This window comes from Etheostoma cragini, chromosome 11 (assembly GCF_013103735.1).
Source record: "Etheostoma cragini isolate CJK2018 chromosome 11, CSU_Ecrag_1.0, whole genome shotgun sequence".
In the NCBI taxonomy this organism is placed as follows: domain Eukaryota; kingdom Metazoa; phylum Chordata; class Actinopteri; order Perciformes; family Percidae; genus Etheostoma; species Etheostoma cragini.
Genome location: NC_048417.1, coordinates 4,425,476 through 4,439,460, shown reverse-complemented (window position 1 = coordinate 4,439,460; position 13,985 = coordinate 4,425,476). Strand labels below are relative to the sequence as shown.

The 13,985-nt window shown below is 41.6% G+C and overlaps 1 protein-coding gene across 1 annotated transcript in view; it reads right to left on the bottom strand.

Annotated features, from left to right (window-relative positions):
* Positions 1 to 559: 559 nt before the first annotated feature.
* The window catches only part of kcnh3 (potassium voltage-gated channel, subfamily H (eag-related), member 3), a 136,130-nt gene continuing 122,704 nt past the window's right edge, over positions 560 to 13,985 (bottom strand). Inside the window, exons 11-14 of the mRNA XM_034885859.1 lie at positions 6,369 to 6,583; positions 1,445 to 1,701; positions 930 to 1,030; positions 560 to 790 (exon numbers count right to left, since the gene is read on the bottom strand). Of these exons, the coding sequence (XP_034741750.1) occupies positions 720 to 790; positions 930 to 1,030; positions 1,445 to 1,701; positions 6,369 to 6,583 (644 nt within the window). The 3' untranslated portion in view covers positions 560 to 719. The remainder of the gene's footprint in view (positions 791 to 929; positions 1,031 to 1,444; positions 1,702 to 6,368; positions 6,584 to 13,985) is intronic.

Below are 13,985 nucleotides of genomic sequence, written 5' to 3'. Positions count from 1 at the left end.
TATGTGCGTGTGTGTGTGTGTGTGTGTATTTTTGTACTTATGCATATCTCCAAATGATTTGTATATGTGCCTGGAAGACGTTTGTGGTGTCTTGTAGTCCCATGTGTCATGACCCAGAAATACAATTTAACTGAAACTAAAACTATAGTCCTTATGGCCTTTAGAACTGTTTCTTTTTGGGGGGGTGGGCTAGTGCTATAGGCCCCTGTGGCGCCTACTTAGTTTTGAAACCAATACTTTTACACTTTTACTTGAGTAAGAAGCTTGAATTGATACTTCAACTTCTTCAGAAGTCTTTTTCAACACTAGTATCCATACTTCTCCCTGAGTATTGAATGTGAATGCTTTTGACACCTCTGTTCATTACACATAGGTGCAAACTTAAGTGCAAAACTGTGAAACCATCACATGTTGCCAGTGGAGGAAGAACTACTCATATTGTTTTATTTTTTATTATTAAGTAGTAAAATTAATGTTACATTGGAAATCCCACTTTCAGATACTAAAAGTATTTTCAGAAAGATATAGTACATGTAGAGTAAAATAGAGTAAAAGTATTCAGCGCAATGAAAAGTGCTTGATAAATGGCCACATGGTGGAGCTACATAGACAAAAATATGTTCTTTTTTTCTCAGCCTGTTGCCTAACTTTCCACCAAATACAAATAGGTATTTTTATTGACAGACATTTTTTATGCATCATCACCATCATCATCATCATCATCGGTCAGCACTCACCTCCTCAGTGAGTTTAGACACACTCTGCTTGATCTCAGAGTGCTCCCGCATCCCTGAACACACAACAAAATGGATCATCCAGAATTAATATGCTTCTGACAGAGAGGAAAAATACAAATACTGCTGTCTGTGTGTGTGTGTGTGTGTGTGTGTGTGTGTGTGTGTGTGTGTGTGTGTGTGTGTGTGTGTTACCTTGGGAAGGAGAGGGCGGTGCTGCAGGTGACATGCTGGGACTGAACTCAAACTTCTGCGATGAGGTGGAGTTGCTCTCCGTTTCAATCCCGTCCACGAATCTATGCAGATAAAAAAGGATCAACAGTAAGAGAAGGCACACGGAGGAGGAATGTAAATCAGCTGGCAGAGCACTCATTACAGTGTGTGTGTGTGTGTGTGTGTGTGTGTGTGTGTGTGTGTGTGTGTGTGTGTGTGTGTGTGTGTGTGTGTGTGTGTGTGTGTGTGTGTGTGTACACACATAAAAACCCCTCACTCAGCAGGTTTCTGTTCACATACCACTAAACAGCAGAGCAGACGGTGTGATTAATCTCTGTGCACACATGGACACGTTCACTTCCAGCGTACACACATTGTCTTCCAGTATCAGTGTCAAACTGGTTACCATGGCAGCCAGACATCTGTGCTGCAGCTACTTCAGATTTTCAGTGGGTTGGGTGTGTGTGTGTGTGTGTGTGTGTGTGTGTGTGTGTAACCTTGGGCTGAGTTCCGGCTGCACGCTGCTGAAGCTGACCACCGGTATCTGCAGGGTCGTGGGGCGGGAGTTGTCGGAGGGAGCGCGGAACGGCCTCGGGGGCAGGAGAGGGGAGCGCAGGGGCGAGCTGAGCCCCCTGCTGAGACGCAGCGGCGAGCGAGTGGCACGAGACACCGAGTTCTGCTCCTCGCCGCCCTCCTCATCCTCACGGATCGACGGCAGCTTCTTCACCAGGCCGCCGTTACTCTCCCAGTCCACCTGAGAGAAAGAAGGAATGGAAGTGTGAACACAGACACACTGAAACAATATCCTCCGTTAGGTCTGCTGTGATTTTTTTACCAGCGGGCAACACCAGAATTCACACTTAAGGACATTGAATGTTTGATGTACTGTAGGCCTGCTCACACCACTTCAGGTCAACACAGTCGCAGTTTGTTTTTTATTGTCACTTTTGGCGTTTATTTTAAATGTTTGGCGCTTTCTTTACGTTTAACGCGTCTTTTCACTAACATGTATAAATCCAACTTATTAGGCCTATTAGTTTTACACTTATTTTTGGAATTCATGGTCAATAAACCTCATTTATAGGAAATATACTATTATACTATTATAATATACTATTATACCCAATACTTGGGTATAATTATATACTATAATAATATATACTATAAATAATGAATTATTTAAACTAATATTAAAGGAAAGATAATCACAGACTGGTACATGTCAACGTTCAGTTGAGATACTGTTTTTTTTCCCAATGCAATAACATTGAATAAAACACCCAAAATTCAATGAGAGTAGAGACATGGTCATTATTGTGCACATTTTGGGGTAATTGACAAGAAACTCATATTTCTAACATAGAAGTTTTGAAAACGGCTCAATTTTGACCCGAAGACAAAACAAGGGTTGAGGAGACTCACATGAATAGCCTGCCACTGGTTATTGGCTGATCATGGTGCCTTTGCTCTATAGCTTTTGTATATAAACAATTCGGAATACATTGCCCTTTTTTGTCTTGTCTGTTTGTTTTGATAAAAAGCCTCCTGTGGCTAGATGCTGAAAATGAACATGCCTGCTAAAACACTCAAGCTATACATCTGGTTTGTCCAATATAGCTGCGATGTGTGTGTGTCCATGTCAAATAAAATAGAATAATCTAAAGCACCCTTTCCACATACTTAAAAGTGAGCAAACATTTAGGATATTGTTTAGGATATCACTTCATTTCTTTAAGCTCCTTTTCTTTCAGAGTTGGAGTATGTTTAATGTGAGGGGTTGTATATACTCCTTAGGTGTAGAGATGATGTTATTCCTATCCTTAACTTTTTGGACATTTTCCGTGTCAATTTCACTTTTCAAGTCAATAATGTTATTACCGCTAATTGCAAAGAAAAAATCTAAATTCTGGTCCAATTTTCGTAATCCTGGTGAAAATTTAACATTGGCCTTGTTTTCATGTTACCCCACTGTATGTATTATCTTATGAAATAAATGAGAGAGAAGTGGCCCAACATGCTGACTTTAGCAGTCACTTTATTCTAAAAAAAGACTTCAGGAGTCTGAGCTACGTTCCAAACTTTCCCTGTCACCCTTGAGGGGATTATGTCAGATGGGGGAATATCAGAGAGAAATCACAGCGAGAAATGGAGGAGCGTCTTATAAAAAAATTCCAATTAGTTCTCTTTTTTGCTTTGAGAGAATATTGTTTTGCCTCCGTCTTTGCCAGACTGCAAAAAAAATAAAAAGCCTGTCATGCTACATTTGATACAGACTGCTGCATCTGACTATCCACAAACACACACACACACACAAAATGCTCCTGCTTATGAGTTGAATAACTAAAGTTGTCTCCAGTGTTGATGTTGGGTTGCGGAAACATCCAGAAATGATTAGCTAAACATAACAGAACTCTCTCCGTCTGTGCTTAGATGAAAAGACGTCAGACGTCCAGCACAAGATGCAGAAAAAAACTTTTTAATTCTTTAACTTTTTCATCATAACAGATGTGGCTGGATGTTTGGTTGCTATCAATGAGTTGGAGTGACTTAAAATGTCCCAAAACGTCTTACACTGCTCATAGCATTTTAGATTTTCCCTGTCCTCTTGACTAGCAACCAAAACAAAGTATAATACTGTTTGATTATTTTAAACAATTTCCTTTAATTCCTTAATTACTTCATGTAACTATTCAGGTGTGTTTTTGTATATTTCCGTAAAAGAATTATGTCTCTAATGCTCTTTGACACTACCAGCATTATAATGAGTAATAAGGAACATGTGTGTACTCAGTGTGTAGGAGCACAGCAAAGTCATTAAATCCCACACATTCGCAGAAATCTGGGATCCTCAATGGTATCGCTTATTAAATACTACAATAAAAAGAGTTTTACTGCATGCGCATTGAGTCTAAAAATCAATGACATTGGGTGTGACTTAGTCTTGCCTTTCCAGACCTTCCTCCACAGCGCTGCGGAGGAGGGTCTGGCAATCCGGGATGGGAGAAAAACGTGCCCCGGATTTTTGGATGTGGATATAGACTAGGTCTGACTTGACCTACACATTCAAACAAATGAAAAACAGCCTTAGGGATTTCAGTGTCAATTTCTATAATCACTCCTGGCAAAAATTAGCATGGCTGCTGCCGTTGAGTAATGCACGTATTTCATATCTCATCATGCAAACAAGCCAACACCCCTCCACTTTCCCCTGTGTTCTCACCCACTCCCTTTCTTTCTTCCTTCAACCCTGTCTGCTCAGCAAACTCTTTTTTTTCCCTCTCAGCCAACCCCCCCCCCCTGTGCCAGTGTAATGTATTTTTAGCTCTCTTGGTCTAATCTTAGCTCCTAGCGCTGAAACCAGGGAGCGCTCTGCGATGCGGAGGCGTGATAAGTGTGCACTTGCCACGTGCTGGTTTGTGCTCGTTTGTGTGTGAGTGTATTTAAGTTTGCAGTTGCATCATGTATGTGTGATTGAGTCAAGCATTTCTCATATCTGACTGCAGACATGCATTTAACCAGTTGTATGTAAACTCTGTGTCTGTGTGTGTGTGTGTGTGTGTGTGTGTGTGTGTGTGTGTGTGTGTGTGTGTGTGTGCGTGTGTGTGTGTGCGTGTGTGTGCGTGTGTGTGTTTTGCAAGGAGAATAATGAACAAAATGCTTTTTTGTGTGAGTGAGTTTGTACATTATGTGCAGGTGCAGGCACTATGTTGTTCTCCCTGTTCTGGTACAGAGATTGAACAGCCCAGAAACATGGGCTACCAAAACATGCTGTAATGTCCTTCTCTTTCTTAAGCACAGCTCAGAACACCCGGCCGACTGGTTGCTCTTCAACATCAAGTAGTTTGGCCCAAGGCTGCGAGGTCATAACGGTCAATCTGCAGCCTGTGAATCAGCAGGGAGGGACACTGAACAGAAAACCATCACTCATAGGATGGCTCATTTGCTTACTCATCTATTTTTTCCTGACCAAAACTCTAGCTATCTTCCTTGCTTAGTAAAGCCTTTTCTACATTTGGTAACCTGACTTTTAAATTCTTACTTCCCACCCCGTCTCTATCATCTTTTCTTGTATTTTCTTTTAATGAAGTCTGCACTGGCCAACACGTCTCTTTTTTGTTGCGATACATATTCTCATCCTTTGTGATTTCTTCTTGAAACACCTGCAGGACTTTTCCCTCTTTTCCAGTATTCTTTTCATACATGAATATGCAAACACAGTCTCCTGGGCTGCTGGTACCAGAAGGGTTCTGCATACATAACCAGGATGGACATCTGCAGCCCCTGACCAAAGATATGTGCAGCAGACTGTGCATCTGGAATTGATCATCCTTTTGGATACTGCGACAGACACACACAGATATGTTTGCACCCAACGCAAACTCTGCAGTAAGTTTCCCATGTGCCCAAGAAAGGAGAAACACACAGCACTGCAGTGGAAAAGGGAGGAACTGAGCAGTGCAGAAGAGAAAATGAGCCAAAGTCCCCCCTCCCCTTCATCTTTTCTTGGCTGGCTGGGCTATTTTTATCGAGCAGGATCCAATCTTAGCAACAGCTGCGGGGGACATAGCCAGTCAGGGACAGCCCATGCTTCCCCCTGCACTATTTTTAGCAACAAGAATGCTTCAAACAGCAGCACTGAGCTATTCTTGTCTCTGTGTTTTGCTCCCTCTGCTGCACCAGCCAGAGGCACAGGCTGGGGTGTGTATGTGTGGATAGTAATAGTCCAAGGCTCAGCTTGCCAAATTGTGATGTGAGCACGGATCTGTGTGTGCATTTTATAGTAGTGGAGGAGAGGTCATGCATAGCTTTTATCCATGAGACTTCTCTTAAGGCAGCTCTCAGGCCTCTGGCACATTAGCACACTATAAAATGTCACATATTTTCATTTTCAAGGCTCTGCCATTAGATTGACTGCTCTAGTGTCATGTGTGTTATGTACGGCAGCGTATTCCTGCCAACACGACTTGAAAATATTCAGTCTCTGTATAAACTTTTCACATTATACCTAGATATTTTCATGTTCTTATGACCTATTTTCTCATACACTTATCTTATCATCACTTTATCTTGTTATATCTCCAAAATGTTTAATTCACAATTCACAAAACCAACGTATGTGGTTAAAGCACTTTATTTGTGCCCTATTGGTCTAATAGAGTGCGCAAAGATGGTTGATATTTGAACTGCCAAACAAATACAATATCCAACACAGAAAATAGAGAGCTAGGTGACCGTGAGGAGGTATTCACTGACTTTGACAAAAAGTGTATTGAATTAACATCCCTTACTCATCATTAAGGGACACTTTGAGGCAAGAGGAACATAAAACAGAACATAAAAAGAACAATCAATCCAAACAATCCAATCACAACTCTTAAACCTGTGCTATTACTCTCCATCCCTCAGCCCTGTGTGACTCACATCTGCCCCATGGCCCTCTCGCAGATTGTACGTGAGGTCGTGCTGTATCTCGCTGATGAACTTCTGGGCGTACTCGGGGTAGAGGCGGAGGACCTCGCGGAGGCCCTTAAGGCTGATGTACTGCAGGTCGCAGTAGGTCAGAGCCTTGACGTTAGCGTTGGTCTTGATCACCTGCTCCTTCGTCAGCGAGTCCGAGCCAATCAGATCTCCTTTGCCTGTGCACGCAGAAAGACACACAGACGCATTTATGTCTTTGAAGCAGGTTAAAGGAGACGTAGTTTGTATTTTCATTAACTGTCTCCCAATGACGGAATCAGAGAGCGTAAGCAAATTAAACACGTAGACGGTCTGAGCTGCAGATCATCAAAGACAGGAGACCAAAGGAATGAACCTGCAAATTCATTTCAACAAAGAAGAGTGGGAGAATGTATTGGCTTTTTGTTGTTAACTTTAAACACAACACACAAAACATACAACCCCCCCCCCCCCCCCCCCCCCCCCCCCAAAACACACACACACAGACACACACGCACGCACACGCACACGCACACACACACGCACACGCACACGCGTGTCATCACCACCCACCAAGTCAAAAATCAAGAAAGATTGACAACAATTACAGTAATTCAAGACCCTATAACAAAATAGACAAACAATAGAAGTAGAATAAGTAGGAGAGAGTATCAGTATTGGCTTGCTTTATGTCAAAGTTGGCCTGTTGTATGTTGTGTTTGGAGGCTAAGAAACATGAAAACTATTCAGTTAGCCTACACCATCTGTACAACCTGAAGTAGCAAGAGTACCTGGGAAAGAATCACTGCAGTGAGATACATTTCGCCCTCTGGCACTCCTCCAGCCACTCTCACCCATCACAGCGTGTGAACAGGTGACTCTTTCAGAAATAATTATGGGCCCCGTGTAAAATGTCTTTTGGGGTTATTGCGTTCGGGGGGTTATTTTTTCACTGATGAGTACTGATGAGCGTTTTGTGCAGAGAGGCCGTCTGTTGGCATTTCACAGATCAACTACACCACTGGGAGTGCTTCTGTGGTTATTATTCAACATCTTTATCCTTCAACAGTACAGTATGTGCCTATACAATATATATTGTATATACTGTGTGCAGTATTTTCATTGAGATAATTGACTGAACACACAGCATGATGTCAAAAAGACAAAGTAAATGTTTTATAGTTACTGGGCAACATTCATGTGTGTGGCTTTTGACAGACAAAGCCCCCTGCAGTATTAGGGGGGGAAAGGGGAAAAAGTTGAACAAAGACTGCTTCGGGTCTGCACTGCGACATGGTTGAAATCAGAAGAGCGAGTGAAAAGGAAGAGAGGGCTGGAGAAGAACAAGCGGGAACAGGGAGCATAGGCAAGATGGAGGAAGCCAGTGCAGGGTAGGGTAGGGGCGAGCAGGGACCTAAAATGGGTGACGGAGTGTGGAGGAAGACTGCAAAGAGGGAGGGTGAGAAAATGACAAAAACAAGGGAATGAAAGGGGACATTAGGGGGCGACAGTGTGGGGGTGGCTGCAGACTGGCTACAGTCAACAACTGGGACAACTGCAGCTACTAAACCTTTCCTCCAAACCTCCACATCCTTCTATGGCTGTCTAGTCTAGTGGAGGAAAGTCTGGCAATGCGAGAACAGTCATCTGCACTAGGGCTGCACAATATGTCCATTTTTGTTATTGTCATCACAATATCATATAATATAAAATAAGAAAGAATACTGAAAGTTTGTGACAAATTGCGACAGACAGAGATATTTTGTGTTAGTTGAAAGAAAATATCCGTAGAAAACTGCACTCTGAAATGTAACGGCCATTCTTTTTACAATGGTGTCTTTTATATTCAATTCAAAGTCAAATTTGTTGTATTTTAGCAGATTACTGAAAGCGACAGAAAGGCAGAACTGAGTACACTTTAAAATCTGTTTATTTACCACAAGTAATATTGCTATCACAACATTCAACAACCTTATTGCATATTTTCCCTTATATCGTGTAGAACTAGTCTGCAGCCTCATTTCTATTTCCCTTCCAACTCCATCTGTGTTTTATACTTAGCTGGCACAATGGGCTCTTCACTCACTCCGTCTGTCTGTCTTTGTGACGTGGAGTCACTCACGCTTCTGCTCCTCCACGTCTTTTCCATTCCCATACCACAGTTCAGCTCCAATTGTCTTTTTGTTGCATGCACGATGGGTGGCATCAGAGCCAAGAGCGACAGCAAGTGCCAGGGCGAGCTTGTATTGCTCATAATCACAGACAAATGTTTAACTGAACAGGAGGTGAACACTTGAAAGTGACATATAAAAGTCTGTATTAGTCTAGTCTTCAATTTGTCTGAGTGTAGTTGAAAAAACGAACGGCAATTTATGAAAGACGCTTATTTTATAAATGTAAAAAGATTTGGAGCCTTCAGTGAGCAATGACAGTTTATATGTCTGGTATTTATTTGGTTCTTTTAAACTCCTACATCACTAGACTTCTTTTTAAAAATTACTTGTCGGGGAGGTCTTCTATTTCTTATATTATAGGCCTAATGGGGGCACCAAAATGAAGTCTCCCTTTATAAACCTGCTCTTCTCATACAGTGATACTGACACATTAGGATGGCTTGGCCCAGCAAGGGGTGTAATGTAATAAAAGGTCAAAGAGGAAGAGAAGTTGAGCTCCAAATGAGGCATGTGGTGTGGTGTGTGTGTGTGTGTGTGTGTGGTTGATTGAGTGTTTGTTCGTGTTTCAGAAATTTGTGCAAAATGTCTTCGGCCGTGACTCTAAATGGCTTAACGCATGGTTGCACTTTAAGAGTCAAGAGTTCACTCTCACTCTGACTGGCCATCAGTTGGAAATAAACTTGTTTAACGTCAGCACAGTCACAGTATAATTCCTGAAGTACGCTGTAGACACAGGTTCTTGGTAAAGGTCATGATGGGCTGAACCATGTGAAGAGCTTCCTGGGCTGCGCGGGGCTCTGCTATATCCACACTTTGGTATTAATAATCAAGATGCTTTAATATTGTACAATCTATTCATCATTGATCCCAGCACCAGACCACATTCAGCCTATTAATGTATGTGTGTGTATGTGTATGTGTGTGTGTATATGTGTGTGCGGGCGTCTGTGTGTGTGTGTGTGTGTGTGTAGGCGTGCGTCATGATCAAGATCAAATATGAGCACCCCAATGTCACTTCTCTCTCTTGATGCAATCAAAGACAGACGTGAGTGATCATTTTGGTGGTCAGTCTTAGAGGTGATGGGCTTTGGTAACACTTTCACTGGTATGATTAAAGGTTTGTATTCTAATCCCTCAGCCCGAGTCTTAACCGGACGCACCTCCTCCTCTTTATTTCCAGTTTTTAGATCCTCCCGCCATGGTTGCCCCTTGAGTCCTGCATTATTTGTCCTCTCTCTAGAGCCTCTGACTCAAGCCATTCGCCAATCGATTATGACGTCACCACTACACATTTGTAGCAAACAGCATCATTATTTGCGTACGGTGTTTTGTTCTTTTTAGAAAATCCATCTCAGTCTCTCCCTCGCCTTCAATCTTTGTGTGAGGAGTACGGTAACTTATCAGGCTTTAAAATTAACTAATCAACTTCATTTAAATGACTCTGCCTGCAACTTAACTATCTCTGCTGACATCCTCATTGTTAAGCAGTTTAAATATTTAGCCATTGAGGTCTTCCCCTGCTTAAACCAGATTGTTAAACATAACTTTTCTGTTGCTCTGAACAGCATTTTAAAAGATATGGAAAAGTGGATGGGTCCCCCATGTCTATTAAAGCCCATGGCTCAGTGGTTAAAATGAATGTTTTACCCAGGGTTCATTTTGTGAGCTCTATGCTACTTTTCTCCCCTCCTGCGGGCTACTGGTGTAAATTACAACCAACGGTCTCTAAATTTATCTGGTAAGGCAAGTGGCTGCAACTTAGGATGTCTACACTACAGTGGTGGAGAGAGGACGCAAACCAGATCATCAGCAGATTCACTGCAGTTTCATTCATAGGACATATCTCACCCCCGTGAAAATGCACCATATGAAAATAATTAGCAGCCCTTTATGCACTTTCTGCCCAATTAAAACTCAAGGTACATCTCTTCAAATGTTCTGGGAGTGCTCTCCTGTTGGTCAGTTCTGGAACAAAATGCATCCAAAATTTCCGCTTGGATTAATGATACTGTGCCTGTTACTGTAAATGTGTTGATTATGAATAACCCTCCAGCTCTCTGAAACTCAAAAACGTGCTGTGTTTGATGAAGTCACAGCTGCTAATAGGATGACTGCAACCCATTAGAAGCCACCTTGTGACTTGTCTGTTATTGTACATGGACCCTTTTCTTTTTGGAACTATCAACAGAGCGCATCCATGGAGCGCTAGAAAAGACCCTGGACACCTGTTTCAACATTGCTGGCTCTTTGAGGTCCGGGCTGTGGCCTTGTCCTACAGCCTTTACTTCAATCTGTGCATGGGATTGGTCCCTTGTCTTGTGTCTTTCTGGTCGTGTGTGTGTTGTTTTGTCTCCCTCCCTCTCAGCTTTCTTCTGTGTTTTTATGGCTTTGGGACGGCGGCCCATGTCTCAGTGTATTGTTTGTATCTGTTAATTTCTGAATATAAAAAAGAAATAATAACAATTTGATCACAAAAAAGATCATATATAGGCCAGGTGGTTGGCATTTTAAGATAATTCCACTTTGTCTCACACAAAGCACAGCCACGCAGCACGTGCTTACACACACACACACACACACACACACACACACACACACACACACACACACACACACACACACACACACTGTGTGTCTCACTATCTTTGTGGGGACTAGTCATTGACATAATGCATTCCCTAGCCCCTAACCCTTACCTTAACCATCAAACCTAAATGCCTAACCTTATCCCTTATCCTTACCCTAACTTTAACTTAATTCTAACCCTGATCCTAAAACCAAGTCTTATTCCTCAAAAAGCCTTTTAAATTTGTGGGGACCAGCATTTTGTCCCCAAAAAGCTGTCAGGACCCCATAAGTATACTGTATTCCCAGTTTTTCGTCCCCACAAATGTAGTTAAACCTAATACACACACACGCCATTAATTCAATACATCTTGACCTTTTGAGAAAACAGATTTTTAAGGCATATACATCTGTCATTGCCACACAGACAAACGCACATGAAGACCGCTCCATTCTCTCCCCATTTCTCAGTCTATCACTTTGTCTTTTCACACATTCACACCTCGGCAAAGCTCGCCCTCTTTGCTGGATTAGTGTTGCAAAGGCTTTGAAGCACACCCAGAGGAAATTAGATTTCAGCCTGCGAGAAAGCCAATTAAAGAAATTATTCTGAGCTGTTGTCAAAGGTGCAACATCCTGTCTGACCACAAAATTTCAAATTTGATACATTTCTTTCAGTGTTTGTTGACTTCCACTTTTACTGCTAAATGTTGATTGATTACGATTTTGTGTGTGTGTGTTTTTGCAAAACAACTACCTCAGAAAACCCTCAGAAATGTATGCCTATTTTTGAAACTTGAAATTTAGCAAGATTCTTATGAATCCTACAAAATGTTGGCTCATTTGTGACACCTCATAAAGGAGATAATGGCTCACACTCTGCTATTACAAAACAACACCAATTTTATCCCTGTATACATGACAACCCTGGAGACAGAATTTTCTGAATGTCTTCACCCTGGAAGAAGTTTTCCAAACGGTCAGTTTTCAATGACCTAAAATTAAGTGTGCATGGACAAAACGCCAAAACGCAGAGAAAAAGCTGCAGCCTCAGACTGAGAATGGGATTATTCTCAGTCTGAGATGAGTTCTCTCATTAAAGTGAGTAGAAAGTATGGAGCAGAACAAAAGGGAAAAAAGTGTCTCTATAATGAATAAATATAAAGGAGTAAATGAAGTTTGAGTTTGTATTCTAGTATAGAAATGTAATGTGATACTGGTAGTGATATTGGAGGCTGTGGTAAAAAGGAGCCGTGCAGAGCATGACTCTGTGGTTGTTCCTCCCACACACTGTCTGCAAATCAGTCCTGTTTAATATTAGGCTTCACTGGAACACAACCCGCCTTCACATCTCCTGAGACCGATGGCAGTGAGGACATATGATCACACCATTTCACAAATACCACGCACAGGCACAAATGTTTTCCTCACACAGCTACATGCTAATTCCAGAAAATCAGCTCTTAATCTCAGTGTGTGGAAGGCCATAGCAAGCCCTTTGAGCATTTATTCCCTATCTGTGATATCAGACGTACGGTCGCTCCACTAGTTAACTAGCCCAAAAAACGTGTTGGGACTGTTTCTGGACGTTACTATCAAAGTGCAAACCAGTTAACGCGGAAGGTAAAACTAGGCTTTACGGTGCTGCCCGTGTCACTAGTAAGGCTTCTGTTTTAACTAGTTAGACATATGTTCCACTAGTTGCTGAGTAAAAGTGTCAAGTAAAAGATTTTGTTTAACTAGTAATACAAAATATCCAACTAGTACAAACATGTGTCCAGCTAGTGTTGACAAACAGACGTCTGATATTAAGGATATGGAATAAAGGCTCAAAGGACATGCCATCCAGGCTGCATCTCTCTCCATGTTCTGCATGCAATGCCACTAGTGCCATCCATGCCACCTGACGAGCCCAACACACACACACACACACACAAACACCTGTTATCATCTACTCACGTACAGTATTACAAAGTATTATAAAAGGTTTTTCCTGCATAGAGGAGTTTTTGGCGCCCCCCCCAAAGGGGCTTGAAGCAGCACTTAAGGATATCTATCAGCGGCAAAATGATAAGAATTAAAAGAAGAAATAGCCTTTCAAATGTGTTTAAAAGGAATTCACCAAGCGCCGGGTCAGACTCTCCCGGTGATCTTTGCAGTAGTATTTAAATATTAATATTATTTTTTTAAGCAGCTTTGTTGATTGTGGTTTCATTTACTCAAGCATTCTAGACGTTTGCTTTCATCGACTCATTGCCTGTATGCCACATTTTTAACCTATTTGTTGTAGAACAAAGATTTTAATCATTTACGGTGGCTTTAATCCTGCCAGAGTCTTACTTTTTCTGGGGTAATTATTGTGTGAATATTTTAAACCATATTTCATTTTGGCATGTGTCTACCTATGAAAACAAAACATATCCGCAAGCTGCCCACAAAAAATCTATCACCCTGAACAAAGTACTTATTACAGCTGCTGGGTGCCAGTGAAGACATCTGACAAAAAAATATTTTCATAGCTTCCAACTCCTGTGAGTTCAGCTCACATAACAACACTCATACATTTCTAACACAACTCATTGCTTTCCAGGACACTTTCTTTTGGTATAATTTAAAGATGCTTTCTCGGATGTGTGTGAACCACAGACTGTATACATATATATTGATATGTTATTTAACGGTCTATAGTGTTAACCCTGATAGCAGCATTTACTGTGGAACCAAAACCGCGGTGGAGGAAGTATTCAGATCCTTCACTTAAGTAAAAGTAATAGCACCACTCTGTAAGAATAATCAGTTACAAGTAAAAGTACTGAACTTAAAATGTTACTTAAGTAAAAGTATGTACAGTAATTACCCTCAG